The following is an 18,289-nucleotide window of genomic DNA, read 5'->3' on the forward strand; positions in this document are numbered from 1 at the left end:
TATATAAAGCATGTAATCTGCTATGTGTTAGCTAGATGGTCACTTTAGGATTCTTATCAGATCCACATTAAAAAAAAGTTGAATAAGCATTTTTGTGGTTTTACACATCAGTTTAACTGAGGGTGGTATCATAATTAATGATAAAAAGTCTTCATATCATAATCAGTGAAGCTCTGGTAAAATCCTTTTACTAACACTATCTGTCTATCAAATTAATTTTAATAATATAATAACATAGAATGTCGTGCTACAGCATCTCCCTTATTTTATGATTTTTTAGATTCATTTTCACCAAATAACTTGATTTCATTGCCTAACATTTCCATTTATTATTCACATTTTTAAAAACTAACAAATCGGACAACAGTATACAGGTAGGTTTGTGCTTGTGCTTAATATCACTGTAATTCTCAATTCATGGTTACATACTGTACATGTAGCTGTAAATGTTTCAGTAATTTTAGATTACTGAAGCATTTACATATGGTCCAATAAGAACTGCATTTTACCATTTATATATATATTTTTTAGTCACTTAAACATGTGAGCCCCCATTCTTTGCATTCAGTTGATGGGTAATGGTGCCTTGTGAGCTTTCCATGCATTTTGTTTTCCATGGCTTCCGTTGGTTTGTATGATTGTTGTGTATTTTTGCATGTTTTATTTATTCCAAAGAAAATACATTTGTGACAAGAAACAGTAAACCTAAGCACTTATCAGCAAACATTAGATCTTAGGTCCTCTCAGTGATCAGACAAAAATTCTCATCCCCCATTAAATTGTGTAATTTTACAGCAAAGATACGTGCCTTTTGTTCTTCTTCACAGTACTCTTCTGTATACTTTATAATCGCAAAATGGAAATCTCAGTCATTCGCCCCTATTTTCACTGTGTCTTATTAAAAAAAATCATGTATGAAATTTCTTTTGAATATTTGTCATATTAGTGTTCTATATATGGACAATGATTTTCTGTAATTTGATATATTGGGAATATGGTTTGTTGCTGGTTATGTATGTCAACTAAAACATACAAAGATTTTTAATTGGTGAAATATGCTGGGGAGGATTTCATGAGGGGACTTGCTGGATGTTTTGTTGTATGAAGTCTGTATTATCTGACAGCTACCAAGGTAATTCTTTCGGCTTCTCAGCCATTTAAAATCAAGTAAAGTTGGTGGAAGATATAAATTGATGAAATCCTCTCCCAGTTTCATTTCACTGGGATAGAATAATATGTTTGAATAAATTCTAAATCATACTTGAACTTATATATATCCAATTTAACATTTGACCTTTGACCTTTACAGCCTTGTGACCCACACTTTCCGGAGTATTCCATGACACGCTCCATGTGTCTTGATTCTGGTATTAACATCACCAGCATCCGTTACAACTGGGAGGTATCCACACCGCTGGACAATGACGGCACCCGATCCCCGTTCGAGCGCATCGTCGACACCACCCCGTTCTCAAGCTCGAACCACAAGGTCCTGGACAGCATCTACTTCAGTCGTCGCTTCCAGGTGCGCTGCGTCGCCCAGCCATACGACATGAGAGGGCGTCCCGGTGTTCCGCTGCGGAGCAACATAGTGACCATTGGGACGGAGAACGGCATCTGCCATACACCCGTTACTGCCGGTGTCTCGCGGGGACTACAGGCGCAGTCGTTCATCGCCAATCTGCAGTACATCGGACCGGAAGAAGAAGAGCACCCGAACACCTTACATGTCTCCGTTGAGGTCCCGCATCAGGATGGCATGTTGCCGATCGTCTCGACCATCGCCATACATAACATCCGCTTCCTTCTGACGGAACCCGTCTACCGATCCGCCCACATCTGCTCTAACCTGATCAACACAGAGCATGGTAGTGGCCTTCAGGAGTATTCATTCCTTGATCAGGTCGATTATGACAACATGGTCATGGGGCCAGGATACGATTATCCTTACCAGTTCGACCCCAACGTCCGAGAGGAACGAACGCTACAGCTTTACAAGAACCTGAACCTCAAGAGCTGCACCTGGCAGTTTGATGCTTACTATCACATGACTGAGCTCATAGACCTGTGTGGGGGCGCTGTGAGCTCGGATTTCGAGGTACGAGATGGAGATAAGAGTTTCCTGACGGTGACTGTTCCGTTGTATGTGTCTTACATCTATGTCATGGCTCCAACTGGCTGGGCTTCATTAGATCATCGTACTGAGATGGAGTTTTCATTTTTCTACAGGTTAGTGTCTTTCTCTTTGTCACTCTCTTTGCAATTCCTTTTATTTTTAATATTAATTTCAATATGATTTTCCCCTTTGGAAAAAAATTAAATAATTGAGATACAATGGAGACAGTGTATATTGTACAACGCCTACTTAGCTTGTTGTACGCGAGCAATTGGGAGGCTGAATGTCAAACATTCGTACCGTTGCACAAAAGACGTACCATCCAAAATGTACCGTTGCACGGCTTAAGGAGGTGACGTCACAATACGATTTAATTCATTGCGCTCGGTAAAAATGAACAATACGCGTACAAGCCAGCTGGCTAAATGCGCAAGGCTGCCCATGGTCATGTGCGCTAGTGGGATTTTGCTTTCTGCTTTCGGTATTTTTGCTCCCTTTTCATAGATTACTTTAGGGATAAACTCTTTGTTTTTTCATATTTTCGCTAAATTCCGAGGCGTTGTACAACACAAATAGCGAATATTCTTATTTGTGCAATGGTGCGAGATTTCGCATTCGGTGAAAGAAAGAAACGCTCTATTCAACTCGGCTCATGCCTCGTTGAATAGAGCATCTTTCTTTCACCTCATGCGAAATCTCGCACCATCGCACTCATGCCTATTCGCTATTTGTATACTGATGAATATTTGTACACTATACAATACACAAAGGTCTGAAAATATGTATTGTCACATTATGATTAAATGGTTCGTAATCATTCATGACTTTCACCTAATTGTACAATCAGGTGAAAACAGACTGCACTAGAAAAAAGCATTTTATGAGCAATAAAACTGTGTATTATTGTATATACAATGCTGCAGTCAGACCAATGCAACCGGTTCTTGACCAATCAAAGATGTTACATGTTTTTAAATGGCATATCATTGGTCAATTTTGAATCTGTTTTTTATGTGACTAGCATAAGGAGTGCATATTATAGGATCAACTTCCGTTTCAAAGTGTGAATGGTAGTTGCAATATGGTGTATCATATATCGTTTATATTTTCACTTTCTAGTACAATTCTATGGCGAACCGGTTTGGAGACAGAGAGTGTGTTGAGTGGTAGATTGCAGGTCTTGAGGATATGGATAGGTGACAATGGCAACCTTGTTATTGATTTCAAAACAACAACAAAATTCAGAGGTAAGCTAACTCCTTCCAAGCTTTCTCCTTGGAAAGCCTTTCATTTATAATCTGCAAAAGATCATTTATTTTTAAAGCTTGTGGTACCTGAATGATAAATCCCCCAGATGCTTCGAGTGCATTATACACTTTACGTGTCAGAAGTTGTCCCCAGTTGCTCTGGCAGCTTGCAACACTTTGATGATTGATCATAAAGTCGTGACCCTAGGGGGATGTTTCATGTCACAAGTTACAATTTTCATTGACAAAATGATGTTAAGACTTTCCGTGCAACTCTGGAAAAGTAGTTTGTGCTAATATTTTAAAAGTATTTTAAGACCCTTGGGGTTAGATAATAAGACTCTCTTCCAAGTGTACTATCAAACCTGGCTATAAAGGTTACCAAATTGAAGCAGAAAAGCCTTTACATACATGTTCTATATCATAGATTTCATTTATTTTTATTTATTTATTCGTTTCTGCATGTCATGTCAATGTAGATAGTGTGACCATCACAAAAGTAAATATGTTACTTTTTATATAAAAAGATGTATTATTATGATCATTTACATAACTGATTATATCAAGGTTGCAGACATGCAGTGGTATGACAATATAAGCAGGTGCTTGAGCCGTTGTCACACCTGTGGATATATACATACATAAATATTTAAAAAATACTAAAAAGTCAAAAAGAAACTTGCTAATGATTACACAAAGAAAGAACAAACAATTCATGAGAGACAATATGGTTTGCCACTAAAGACAGGACTTTTAATACAGGTTCCATTGTACTTTTGTTTGACAGTGAATTTTCTTTTGCCTTTCTCAAATAAATTGTAGAAATAATTAAAATGATGAATACAACAGCAACAACAATTATGATCTTTCTTCTCCATTATTTTGTCAGGCTTGTTTGTTATCAACCACCACACGCTTGAGAACTATAAATCACGTGTAGTCCCACCCCTTGAGCTTGGTGTAGCTTTTGACTTGGAGCTTCTATGGAGTGAAGGAACCTTTGACAGTCCACAACAGCTATGGAGAGCCACAAGTTCTTATAATAGAAAGGTAAATTTGGTCTCACCTATGATTTGGAGGTCGGGGGGGGGGGAGGGGGGTAGAGTTGGGTGGTTAGTTAGATTGAGATTTTATTGATATGTCTATACATGAATAGGAATGTTTGTAATGTTGAATACAATGAAAGGAATTCAATGTAAATAACAAATTTTGTAAACCAATTACCAATAAGGTATGACTAAACAAATGGTTGTCAGTGTTGTCAGGGGCGTCGTGGTCTAGTGGTTAAGACTCTCGTCTTTCAATAAGAGGGATGTGGGTTCGATTCCCAGCCATGGCATGTTTTCCTTCAGCAAGAAATTTACCCACATCATTCTTCACTCAACCCAGGTGAGGTAAAGGGGTACTGGCAGGAAGAAATTCCTCAAAAAGCTGTGAGCAACTGAATCGGTAGTCTAGCTTAGCCGGGGTAATATATGGGCGCCTTGAGCACCTAGCAAGGTGGAAACATGCGCTATACAAATCCTATATTATTTATTTATTATTGAACTACTCAAATCCTTGCATTTGATTGGCTCATACTGCATGAAAGCCCTGTTTTAATCTTTCTCTTTCATCTTTTTTTTTCAGGATTATTCCGGTGATTACATCATTGAGCTGATACCATGCACAGTGACCCCTACTCAGTCTTATGATGTCGCTCCTGATATGCCAATAGTCTGCACTGCACATCCACCAGAAAAGTGAGTACAAGGATATGTATTCGTACAGTTTCTACCAAAAAAGAATTCAAGTTTAGAACCAAACCCCATTTTCCATCGTCGGTACACTCACTGTAAAATACTTTAGGTGCCTGATACAGCAAAAAGTTCTGAAGAAAGAGCTGTATATGGGCTCGGCAAATGTCTTTTTTTTTTGCCCACACAAAATTTTGGTTTACACTTATTTTAAAATAAATTTTTCTTCAGTGCTGAGCATGTGTTTTGGAGCTGATTTTTTTAGCATGATCAAGATCAATAATCATAAAAATATGTGAATGCAAAACAAGAAAATAAACGTCATAACGATAATTATGCCTTGCCTATTTAGCACCTAATGCTTATTGTTTAGAGGTCTCTAAGTGCTCTACAATATTGCATCTTTATAAGTATTTTACAAATACAGATAGAGTTTTCATTATTTAATAATTCTTCTGAATGTCTCCCTCTTTGTTCCCAGATTTGTAGTACCTATCGCCTTCCAGCAGACTAACCGACCAGTACCGGTAGTCTACTCTCTAAACACAGAGTTTCATTTGATGAATAATGAAAAAGTTTTTATGATGAATCCTGTGGAGGCTTCCATGACACTTGGAGAGATGGATTATAAGGGAGCATTTTCAAAAGGTATTTATTTCCATATATTGATGATGATGATGATGGTGGTGATTATGATGATGATGGTGGTGATGATGAGGATGATGATAATGGTAATGAGGATGATGATGATGATGATGATGGCAATGACGATAATCTGACTGTATCTCAGCGAATTATGCTGGGTTTTTGGGAGGAGGGTCATATGAAAAACATGTATTTTCGCTTCTGAAAAGCGGACTGCATAATATGTAGACATATAAAAACAATGCAAGGGCTTGCAATTTCAATTGATATCAGATCATATTATAGATTAAGTCATTTACTTGTATGACAAATAGTGATGATTTAGCAATAAATGATGATTCAGCAATGTACATCAGAAGTTGAAACAATCACATAAAGTGTTTCATGAAAGATTCAATAGTGTTTTTCCCTGAGTTATTTTCTTTGAGCCAATCACATGCAAGAATTTCAGTAGCTTATAACAAATAATCAGTGTGAATCAGTGACTATTTCTTCAATGAAATCCTCCCCCGAAGTTCAAGCTATCACAACGACTGACCTTTTACCTACCTGTTTATATAACAAACTATTGACCTACTCATTAACGGTTATGTAAACAGTACCGCTATATTTCATGTATGTATATTTTGTGGGGGCAAACATCGTGATTGCTATGAATGCCTACATGTAAAATATGAACCATATTCCAACTGTAGAAAAACGCTTGCTCAGCAGAACGTATGTGGATGTTTTGTAGTTTCTAACAATATAGAGAAGCAGGGGTTGTCTCGTTGTATAACCAGTTTAAATAATGATGTCATTAAACTTCACATTACTCTTAAGGAGTATTGAGCAATGTTTACTTAGGTAGTCTGATGTCTTTTGAAGTACCTTTGCGTGCAACTCAAATGAGATTTTATTTACTTAGTTTTGTGGGTAAGATTTGTTTAAGAAATAACTTGTGTACCCATTCTATTCTTTCAATCACCATATTGACTATAATGAGGTAATGAAATTATATAATATTTCAAGGTTGATGAATGCTGAATACTTTCGGTTAAGGATAAAATTGTTCATTTCAATAATAAAAAAATAATTTTAATCGTAAACTTGATACGGGTCTTTCTGACAGTACCATAGGCAGACCTTAATTAATTTGTACCCTTTTTTGTACCAATTACAAATAAATTAGGATGCATATTAATTTGTGAATTTTTAAAGTTGCACTTGATTAATTTGTTAGCTTCCTTATTGTCAATATTTCTCTATTCACAAGATTGTTTCCTTCATCGAGCTCAAAGTTTGTGGACATAAATCTTTACCTACATTTCTCAGTCTTAAAAGCATTTTGGCTCTTTAAGAATTCCGATTCAAAGGTCATTTGATATAGCGCTTTTACAAAGCGCTGCGCACACACTACTCCATGTTTGTTCCATAATGACCTTTGAAATTACACAGTTTGATGTGATTATATACATATCATTTTCATTCAGTGAGGCATCTATTTTCAATGGTAAAGTGTATTAGCTTAGAGCCCAATTAAGAATGTATGGGAGAAGTTGAAAACTGCACTGACAGATTTTTGATACTAAAAATACACAACCATACCATACTCTCTTCTCTTTAAGTAAAAGGATGAATCAGTACAATTTTTATTCATTCCCAGATACATGTATCATATTTTTCTACTTTGAATTTGAAGTGACATTTTGAAGATGTTGTGAAATGATAATATTTGACCAAGTCAACAACAACAATCTTTTAAAAGAGATGAGAATTCTAAGAGTTTTCACACCTAGCTTTATCTTCGGCTTATGACCATTAAAAAAAAAATCATTTAATGTAATGAATGTTTTTGTCTTTTATAGGACAAACAATTTTAGGACACCTTATCTTCATGATATGACAATTGATAAATTCAAGCATTAATATTCTTCATTTCTTTCTGTCTTGTGCAGGACAAACAATTTTTGGACGAGTGCTTTGGAACCCAGACCAGGACCTGGACCGGGCTTATAAGCTTCAGATCCAGAAACTCTTTATCTGTACCGGTAATGATGGTCATGTGCCATACTATGATCCTTCTGGTACGGTCTATGAAGAGGGGCCACAGTTCGGATGTATGCAGAACAATATTAACCTCAAAGAAAGGTTCCTACTACTGGTGAGTTATAATCTATAAGAATTTTTGCCTCCCCCTCCTCCTTGCTCTTCTTCCTCCCTCTCCTCTTCCTCTTCCTCCTTCTCACTTTCTCACTCCTCCACCTTCTCCTATACCTCTTCCCCCTTCTCCCCCTTCTTGATGATGAGGATGATGATGGTGATCATGATGCTGCTGCTGCTGATGATGTTGATGGTTATTACGGTGATGATGATGAAAAAGATGATGGTGATAACAAGACTGAAGAAGATGATGATGCACATGATGAGGAGGTTTGTGATAATGATGATTAAGGTATGATGATGATGATAATGATGACGGTGATGCTGCTGGTGCTGCTGTTGATGATGATGATGATGATGATGATGATGATGATGATGATGATGATGATGATGATGATGATGATGATGATGATGATGCTGATGATGATGATGATGATGATGATGATGATGATGATGATGATGATGATGATGATGATGATGATGATGATGATGATAATGATAATGATGAAAAAGATGATGATGCTGATGATGCTGATGATGATAAAGATTATGATGATGAAAATGATGATGTTGATAAAAATGAATGTAATGATTATGATGTTAAAATTCAATGTTTTAATTCAAATCTCTTGAAGTAACCATCACTCTGTAATTACTCTCTCACTCCAGGATCGTGGTAACCCTGATGCTGTCCACCCAGATTTCAACGATGTCCCGTTTGATGCCAAGTTTGCAGGAAACTCTGCACCCTATAAGATTGTTAGTCAGATGCCTGGAGTAGATGGCTTTACAATGAACGTTGATCCGTTATACAAGGTAAGAGATCACATGCAGTTAATTAGATAGATATGGGTGACACTAGAAATCAAGAGGATTTGACCAAACTTTTCACTTTAAATTCACTGACATGCTCCCAACAGGTTTTAAAACAAAAGATAATGCACATCTGTTACTGTGTTAGTAGTGCTACAGTGCACTCAAGGGTATTTACAAGATGATTTTGCATTGCATGGTGAATGCCTGCAACACCACTATCTGTGCATTGTTTGCTTTATAAAAGGGGTCAGGAGTATGAATTTACAGTGTTCAAATTCCTCCAAAAATAATCTCCCCTGATTGTACAGACAATTGCTTTCTATTGTGACATCATAAATGTATCCAGTGTGTGCTCACCAGTATCCCTCCATTAGGAGAAAGCGTATTTCAGGTGTCCTCTCTGTATTGACATGCCAGGTATAAAATGATTCCTCTTAAATGCACTACTGCAATTAAAAATGCCCAGCTGAGCTCAAAACATGATTTTTTTTTGGTCTTGTTTCTTTCACACCCAAAGGTCAACTCTGGTCATCAGTGGTACATGCAAGTAGTGTACACCATCGGCCCTACAGATGGACCACCACGATACAAACGCTCTATGATGGGTGCTATAAACAAACGCGCAGCAGGATCCAAAACACCAAATGGAACCAACATGCATCCTCTTCTACTTAGTAAAGAAGAACTAGAAACTTATTCTAATCAGGGTATAGATTCCAACATTACAACCATTGCATCAGTATTAGTAGCGATCGTCCTCGTTATATTCATCATTATATTATTTGTTCGGTGGAGGCGACAAGAGCAGGGAAGGAGGAGAGAAGCGGTGACGACAGAGTTGTTTCCGAACAACCGAGACAGGGCGGCATCGCGAGCAAGTCTTGCGTCTGTCAAAGCAGCGTATCCAAAGCTCCAAGAGGAAGAGATGGAAATGGATTATCAAAAATCAGTCAAAGTCAGCACTCTAAATATTTACAAACCTGACAACTTAAATAGGTCGCAGGCCAAAGTTAAAAAGGTCAATTTAGAGGTCAAATATCAGGGTCAAAATAGTGGTGAGGGGGGAACAGAAGTTTGACCCCTGTTCACAATATTATATTGATGTTTTTCTCTTATTTTTGTTCATTTAGTTGTTGAAACGCTTAGTAAAGTTTAATATTATCTGCCTTCTATAGATTACTGCCAAACTTGTCCAAGTTTTATTTTAAAATGTTAACTTCAGTTCTATTTTCAAGATTCCATGTAGTTTGCTGATTATGATTCTCAGCTAGTGCTTGGTTGGCCAGCATGGGAATATCAATTTGAGGTTTGGTTTTGGAATAGTACTTTATTTACTTTGATGTAATAGAGTTTGTTTTCGATATTTGATTGATTTTTATCATATATTTTCTACCTCTTCTTTGCATGAGATATCTGTGCTGCATTTATTTTTACCCATGTGGATCAAGCATGGGAGAAATAGTATTCTTCGACCCAACTTAAACTATTCAATAATCAACTATATATAATTCTGAATGAATGTGTGTGCTATTATGCACTTCTTCCGAATTGAGGAGTATGCTCAACCTACATGTTGACATTTCATTTTCTACCGCTGTTTTTCTTTTATTTAAGTACATGTAGCTGCAGCAAACTTCTGAACTTTGAAAATTTGATTCCAATAAATTTATCTCTTATACATTTTGTGACCAATTCTAGGATGCATGATACCTCGGTTGGTAGAGCCAAGGTCTCACAATTTGGTGATCCGCCTTCAATTCTCATTTGTTTTGCTTTGCCATTTGGTAAGGCATTCATCCTCAATATCAGGTCTCTTTGATATTCTAATTAAGCCTTTAGTCCTCTTGTTGCTTGCTTACAAGCATTTATGCCTTCTTAACAATCAGATAATAGCGAGTTTTTGCAATAGTGACATGGACAGATTCTATAACATCTATCGAAAATGCCTTTCAAATCACAATGAACTGCTTTGTCGAAAATTTCTCAAACAGACAGCTGATCATCATAACATTTTTAGCGTACGAAAAATTGCAAATATGTCGTTTGTCCAGAGTCCAAGACAACACTGCTGTTTTGATTCACCGATTTCTGACAAAGGCTGCTTTGTCACAATTGGCGGCTTTTGACAATAGATTCTCATTGTTCCAGAAAGTGTCTGCTTAATGGTTGCAAAAACTCCCTATCAAGATCACCACCACTACCGACATCATTCTGTGAGGATTGTTTTTGCTGGTGATACCAAAGCGCATCCAAAGGCATTATCATCTTCCTTTCAGACAATACCATGTTCCAAACAAATGCTGCAGGTTTAATAATGTGTTCTTGATGAAAGCAATAAATCCTTTACATCACTATGTATATGTATGGCTTGATGTACAACTTCCAAATGAATACTCATCAAGATATAAACAAAAATCATGCTTCCACCTCGAAAGGACGCTTGAAATTTTCAAAAACTGATTTCTCATGGTTGACAATGAACTGATGGTACGATATCTCTATTCCTATAGATCAGTTGACATGTAGAATAGAATTTATCTATAAGTTGTGATTTATCCGATAGTTGTAAATGTTTTTGCTTCAGAGTATCTTCTGAGTTGTATTGTGGCTTGAAAGTTGATACGTATATATTTAATATTGATAGGCGTGGCCTCTCTCCTTTGTCACATCTTGTTTGAAAGCAAGACTAATGTTATAATGGTGCTATGCAAATGGGTGCTTTACCTTGTAAATATCATATTCAGTTTTTTTTATGTATGTAGTTTGTGAGATACAAAGATTAAGTTATTCAATAGCTTTATGATATGCTAGTTGTGAAACATTGTAAAAAGTATGAATGCTTGCTAAAGCAGCCTGAAGATGAGGTTTGATATTTGAAAATGACTGCATATGTTTCTTTTTAGATTTTATGTTTAGTGTTGTATGATTTCTTTCCAACTTTCTATCAGTGTTTCATTAGTCTTTTTTACAGACCTTGAACGATGTATGATAAATTCTGCATTTTGTACGTTTATGGTGCTCAAATTGAAAGTCAACAGATGTTTTGTCAGGAAGAAAAACAAACCCTATGCATTAAATTTTGTAATAGTTCATGCAGATGTCGTCTGTCTCAATTGCAATATGTTTCCTTGATTTTGATGCTGTAATGTATAGTAATAGTATGTAAGTGCATTCTTTGTCATTCAATTTTCCTTTTTCATTCAGTAAAATAATGTTTATTTCTTGTATCCATTTCTAACAAAGAGAAAAATAATTATCGTGATGAAATAACTGTTTAAACACATGTTAAGCTCCCATCTTTTAAGATTTTTTTCCTATTTCCAACCTTCTTCAAATATCCACTCTTTGTTAAAATTTATCAGTACTTCAAACTCCCGATATACCAATTTGATTTCCAACAAAAAATGATCAATTATTGAAAAATATTTATTTTATCTTCTTTCCTTTTCTTCCATAATGTTGTATCGGAAACACAGACAAATTAATTTAATCGAAATGAAACTTGATTTTTCTTGATTTTTAGAATGATTTTTTAAAATGTATTATCTGAAATATAGGTGTATGCTTTTGTTTAATTCAACTATTCTATAATTTTGATTTATAGCAATATTGTTATAATGAAATAATATTAAACAATGTACAATAGCTGACATACTAACAAAATTTGACAATTTATACAGTTTGTAACCCTGCTTTTATTGTAAAAAAAAATATAGCCATTTTCCTGTGTAGTCAATGTTTCTCTATTCACTTAATGTTGTACTTCTCATATTTATTTTTTTTCCAATCTTTTATTTATTATCAAATACACTATTCTTGATAATACTGAGAAGAGTTTGATATTCATTTTGTACTCAAACACGTTTCTGTGTTATGTTTTATTATCAGGTTTGCTTCTATTTCTACATGTTAATGCTGATGAACATCAAATGTTCGAGCAGGTATTAACTCTTATCTCCTTACAACTCTCACGTTGGTTATAAACAATGAATGCTAATTTATCAATTTAGAGTTTTATCATGAGAAAAGATTCAATGATTTTGATTGATTTCCCAAAGCAAAGTCATTTATATTTGGTGGTTTTTTTGGTAATCTTAGATTTAAATTCATGTTCAATTATCTCAGGTACATGTATCAGATTTGTTTGTGGCTTATTATTATACTTTTTTTTATGTTGCTTTTATTTCTAACTTGCAAGCACATGCTTTAAGTTTGTTAGTAAACCAGAGGCTGATCTCTTGTCTCATTTCTTGGAAGTCTTATTGAAAAATACATTATATTATCCAGTTATGCTGACCCAACATTTACATTTATGAGGTAAAAGATATTTTGTCAGGGCCACCCGCTGTGTAATGTATCGGGTCTGATGTGGAAAGACTACACTTTGTATTTGAGTTAGCCTTTTGCATCTCAATTCGTATTTGCTACCAGTACGATACAGACCAATCGGGAGCCGTCTTTCGTTATGGCTAACTCTAAAATATTAACAATGGACAATAACGAGTGTGAGAATCCACTGTTTGTGATTGGTCAGTTAGTGTGATTTTCTACCCAGTACAAAGCGATGAATATACACGAGGTCCAGCGAATGCTTCATTGCACACATTAAAAATGATTAGTACATAAAGATCCCAATAACCTTTCAATATATTGTCCATATGATAGTCATCGATCAATGCAGATGTTTTATCTACAATCTTGCTCATTTCTATACACTGCACAAAATGCTATGGGCCATGGTATTCACAGTTAACAAGATTTTTATGTGGTTTATCCTTGTTTCAGTGCAGATCTCAATTCTTAACTCTTATTTTGACTGATACAACTGTGGTAGATAAATTGCTGTTAGATTTTGGAATCTCAGATAAAATATTTTTGTTTGTTTTGATCTTTTTATGCTCTATTCTATTTAGTATCATGATTTTCATATGCCTCTAATCTATTTCTTTTACTTTATTTTGCTTGGGAATATTTGTAGATACCATGTCTTTTAAGGAGTACATGTCTATGATACTTTGGCTTGAAGTAGGGCACTGGAATTTCAAAGTGTAAATTCTGACAAACTTTCTGTGGTAGTCTTCCCTAATATTTTGAAGAAAAACAAAATTGTTGTAATTGTTTTATTAGTGATTTATATATGTATTCAATTCAATCTATTTATAACCTTTTGTATAACCCTGTGAAGATGATATTGATCACATACCTGACTTGAATCATGAGATTTGTATGTAATGTTGCATTAATTGTCACAACTATTGCTATCTTGAGGTCTATAGGCTGAACATGTAAATAAACATTGTCTTTATTACAAATTGTGATAAATAGATATTGAATATCTTTGAATATTCAGTCAAGAAACAGTTGATAATTTCCAAGAGAGCAAGTCGATTTTTAAACAGTAAAGACATGACTGAATCTTAATGAAAATGCTATTTTTATAAAAATAATATTATGGTGTTCTTATAGAAATGATATTCAAACATTTTTATAGATCATGAAGAATGGCTGTAATTGGTCAAATAATGAATTTATGTGACAAATTTTGTGGGCCAACATGTTTTGTTGTCTCACGGCATCTTTATTTGCCATTCATGGTGTAGTCATCTTTGAATAAAAAAGGGTCATCTGAAGATTAAATATGAAAAACATGTATATGAATTTTATGTTTAGGTGTTTTGTAGAGTGATGTTATGGTATGGCACAGAGAAAGAAAGAAAAGTAAAGAGAAAGTTTGGGAAAATGTGAGATAAATTTATCTTTGGTCTACACACACTTTATCCACTTTGTTTGTTTCACCCCACATGGTTTAATCCTCCTTTGTCTACTACAAGCTTGCCTAATTACCATTTAATTGCTATTTAGCCCAGTTACCACATTGTCTAAGTTCCAGCCAGACTATACCCATTTGGTCTAATATCCACCTGGTCTAATACCACATAGTTTATTATGGTTAGATGAATTGTTTATGAAATGTTTATTTGACAAAGTATAATGAATTATAAGCAAAGCGAAATTAGACCAACTGGGTAATCAACTAAATGATAATTAGACTAAGTGGGTATTCTATCAACTGTAGTGTAGACCAAATGGCAATTAGACCAAAAAATTGGTTTAGCCCAGTGGTATTTAGACTATCTGAGTCGTAGACCAACTGCATGTAGACCAAGAATGAAGGGAAGCTATTCATCCTTTCAAAGAAAAAAAAGCTTCAAAAGCAGTGGTAAAAATAGTCATTTCTTGACTGGTTGCCAACCAAAACCAAACAAGAAGGAGAAGAAATAAACCAAATGTGATAAGTGAAAGGGGGAGATGAGCATGTTTGTATTTGTCTTCATGTTTGAAGTAGTGCTGGCCAGTATTTCGATATTACCAAAATTATGTGATATTGAAAAAATGTTGAATATTCAATATTGGTTTTATGACTAAGTTGATATCTCGCGGTAACGTCCTCGGATAGGACGTTAAATGGAGGCCCTGTGTAGAGGAGAGTAACCACCTTTGCACGATAAGAACCCACTGCACTATTCGTATAAGAGTAGGGGGAAACCCCGGTGTAGTGGTCCACCTGCATTCCCCCCAATCAGTTATATCGGGAGGAGAGACCTGCAGGTCATAGTGATTCAGTTCGCTTTTCGCCTCCCAGGCACAGGTGACGCCAAACAAATAATAATAATAACATGATATAACCAGAATATGGTCGAAAGTTATGGAAATTTAATCACTATTGACCAAAATGCTGTTCTGGACTGCTTTAAATCAAATAATTTTTAAGCTTCATCCAACCTCCATGTCTATTGATCACTAGGCCGAAGATTGGCGACAATGTATATTCAGATTGGATGGGACGATGCCCAAGTAATTGACTTGAAAAGAAAGGTGAAAGAATCACTGTGGATAAAAAAGATCAATCCAATACTGAATAGAGACTCTGGATACATTGTTATCAAGAAACAAGGAGGTATAGTACAGACCACCACAGGCAGCAAACTTTGTGACCGATCAATTGGCTTGAGAAAGAGTGGACGAAAGCTTGCCCATAATAATTATTAAGGTTGGTTGAAATTATCTAATTTATCATCTCCAACTGATGACAGTTTTTTGCTTTAAATCCAACAGAACTTATTTTACCCAAATATCCACTTTTCTACAAGCACCAATAAAAGCCCTATGTTTATTTTCCCTTCCTCTGCTATCAAATCAAAAGTGCAGTTCATAATAATGAACATATACAATGGATTTTCTGACTTTGCAATATAATTGACTAAAATTGATATCTAATATCGACCAGCTCAAGTTGGAAGTTTTAATTTCTTTCCCTTATGAGAAGTTATGCTATTTGTTGTGAGACACTCAATCATATGATTTCGCTGTAGCTTGGTGCTATTCTGCTTTTGATATAGTCCCATGATATCTGAACTGGTCAAAAATGGCACTGAACGAAATTATGTTGAATTTTTACAAATTATATGGGTTATCTGGAAGGTATCTTGCAACCAGAGGCGCGATTGCTCAGTATGTAGAGCGGGGGTTTCGGATTCCGGTGACCCGGGTTTGATTCCCAAGTGGTGCGCTAGTGCCCTTTGGTAAGGCATTTATCCTCATTACCAGGTCCTTCGGAGAGGACCGTTGGTCCCCTGGTTGCTTGCTCACAGGCATTCGTGCTTTCTTAGCAGTCGGGTAAAAACCTCCGTATAACAACCGTAGTAGCACTGCACATTTGTTTGCCTTTAAGCTAACATTTACTTTTAATTTCAACAACAGAAGTCACGCTGATATGTTCAAATGGTTTGTGTGCCTTTTAGAGGTGGCTAACACATTTTTTTTGTTTTTTTTACTGCATACTATTACTGATAAAAGCAAATGGCAAAAAAAGGCCTTGAAAATGGGCAAATGTTTTTCTTTTCTGTTTTTGTTTTTTGTTTTAACATGAAGTGTAGCAACACTACTACTAAATTATTTTGCCAAAATCTTTTTTCAATACACGATTTTCATTTAGGGGTAGTAATATCTTGCGTTATGTTCAGGGGCGGATCCAGGATTTTCCAAAAGGGGGGCACATTTTCCCCCGAGGAAAAATTTTACAAGCAAACAAATAAAAAATAAAAAAAAGGTTTTCAACCAAAGAATAAAGATATAGAAAAAAAATGACAAGCAAAAAAAAAAAGAAAAAAAGGTCTTCACTTTTCAAAAGGGGGGGGGGGGCACACTTCTGTTTTAACAGCATTTTTACATTACAAATTTTAATTGTGCCTCTCAAAAGGGGGCACGGACCGGCTGTGCCCCCTGGATCCGCCAGTGGATATGTTTATGTTCTGAGGAACACAATATCTGCCGATCTCATGAGTTCAAGGCCCTTTTTTTCTCAAAGAGATTATGATCGACAAACAATCTGACATGTCATTGTCACTTTGTCAAAGACAATTTCATAAGTTTGCTGAATAAGATCAGTTGGTTTGTATCAACAATGCTATCAAAAAGTAAACAACCTTTAATCTATCTCATGAGAGAGTTCTGAGATTGCTTTTGACCATTGTATTACCTACAATTTAATGTAGCATACTATTGATGGGTGTGATGCTATATGTGCATGATATTGGTGAAAATCCAAGGGAAAACCTGAATCTGGGGCATAAAATCTCCCATACACTCGGGGGGGGGGGGGGTGGGGTGGCCAAGTACATATACCCCCACCCCCCTAAACAAATAATGGTAGGTCCACCCAACCAAAAAGAAGCTTAGCAAACATCGAAGAGGAATATAATTATGATTGATTGCATCGACTACATTGTACAATTAATCAAGCGTACAATAAATCGCTAATCTTTCTGTTACCAGGGCCTGGACAACCTAAGCTGCAAATGACTGGAGTAGCATCTAGGATATTTAGTGACTTTTGGATCAAGTTTACTGGAATAAAGTCCACCCCGATCAATACCAAGCTGATTTGACTGAAAAACAATGAAACTAGCAATACACGGACAATGTCATCCAGATTGGACAAGTTTGACATTTTAAAGTTCTTATAAATACATGTAGTTATAAACATGCAAATCAACAGATGATGAATTATGTAAAAGCCCAAGACATCACAAACACACCCTCACACACCACTTTTTTGTACTTCTTAGAATAATAAAGATGTTCACGGTGAACTAAAAGTCCCATATGGTAGTATAATCAAGGAGATATCACCTTGGTTTAATTAAAGATGGAAAAAAAACAAAGAATTATCTCATTACATATCAGATGGGTGACCTCTTTTCCATACCACTTGTGTTTTATATCATGATCTTGTGGAATTTCAAAGTACAGCGCGTCCCAAAAAAAATGTCCCTCTGACAAATGGCTGAATTAATTCTAAAATTACGTATTATTCTGAATTAAATGTGCAGAACTAGAAAGTTCATTTCATATTCTAACTTCTGTAAAAATGTCATTGGTTTCGCTTCAGCGGTTTTGAATACACAATATATTATGTAACAGTGGTGCTTTTCAGCCCATTCCAAGTTTGCATGCAGCAATGCTGTATGTTCTGCACTGTCTAGCATATCAACTCCCTTTGATCCTCCAAAAATCTGACAAGGGAA

The 18,289-nt window shown here is 35.7% G+C and overlaps 1 protein-coding gene across 1 annotated transcript in view; it reads left to right on the forward strand.

Moving 5' to 3' along the window:
* Positions 1–14,348, forward strand: part of LOC129281713 (extracellular matrix organizing protein FRAS1-like) — a 75,592-nt gene extending 61,244 nt beyond the window's left edge. The window contains exons 53-60 of the mRNA XM_064113368.1: positions 1,310–2,229; positions 3,236–3,363; positions 4,253–4,413; positions 4,993–5,105; positions 5,581–5,747; positions 7,682–7,887; positions 8,556–8,702; positions 9,220–14,348. Coding sequence (XP_063969438.1) covers positions 1,310–2,229; positions 3,236–3,363; positions 4,253–4,413; positions 4,993–5,105; positions 5,581–5,747; positions 7,682–7,887; positions 8,556–8,702; positions 9,220–9,780 — 2,403 coding nt within the window. The 3' untranslated portion in view covers positions 9,781–14,348. The remainder of the gene's footprint in view (positions 1–1,309; positions 2,230–3,235; positions 3,364–4,252; positions 4,414–4,992; positions 5,106–5,580; positions 5,748–7,681; positions 7,888–8,555; positions 8,703–9,219) is intronic.
* Positions 14,349–18,289: the final 3,941 nt, after the last annotated feature.

Source organism: Lytechinus pictus, chromosome 18 (genome assembly GCF_037042905.1).
Source record: "Lytechinus pictus isolate F3 Inbred chromosome 18, Lp3.0, whole genome shotgun sequence".
In the NCBI taxonomy this organism is placed as follows: domain Eukaryota; kingdom Metazoa; phylum Echinodermata; class Echinoidea; order Temnopleuroida; family Toxopneustidae; genus Lytechinus; species Lytechinus pictus.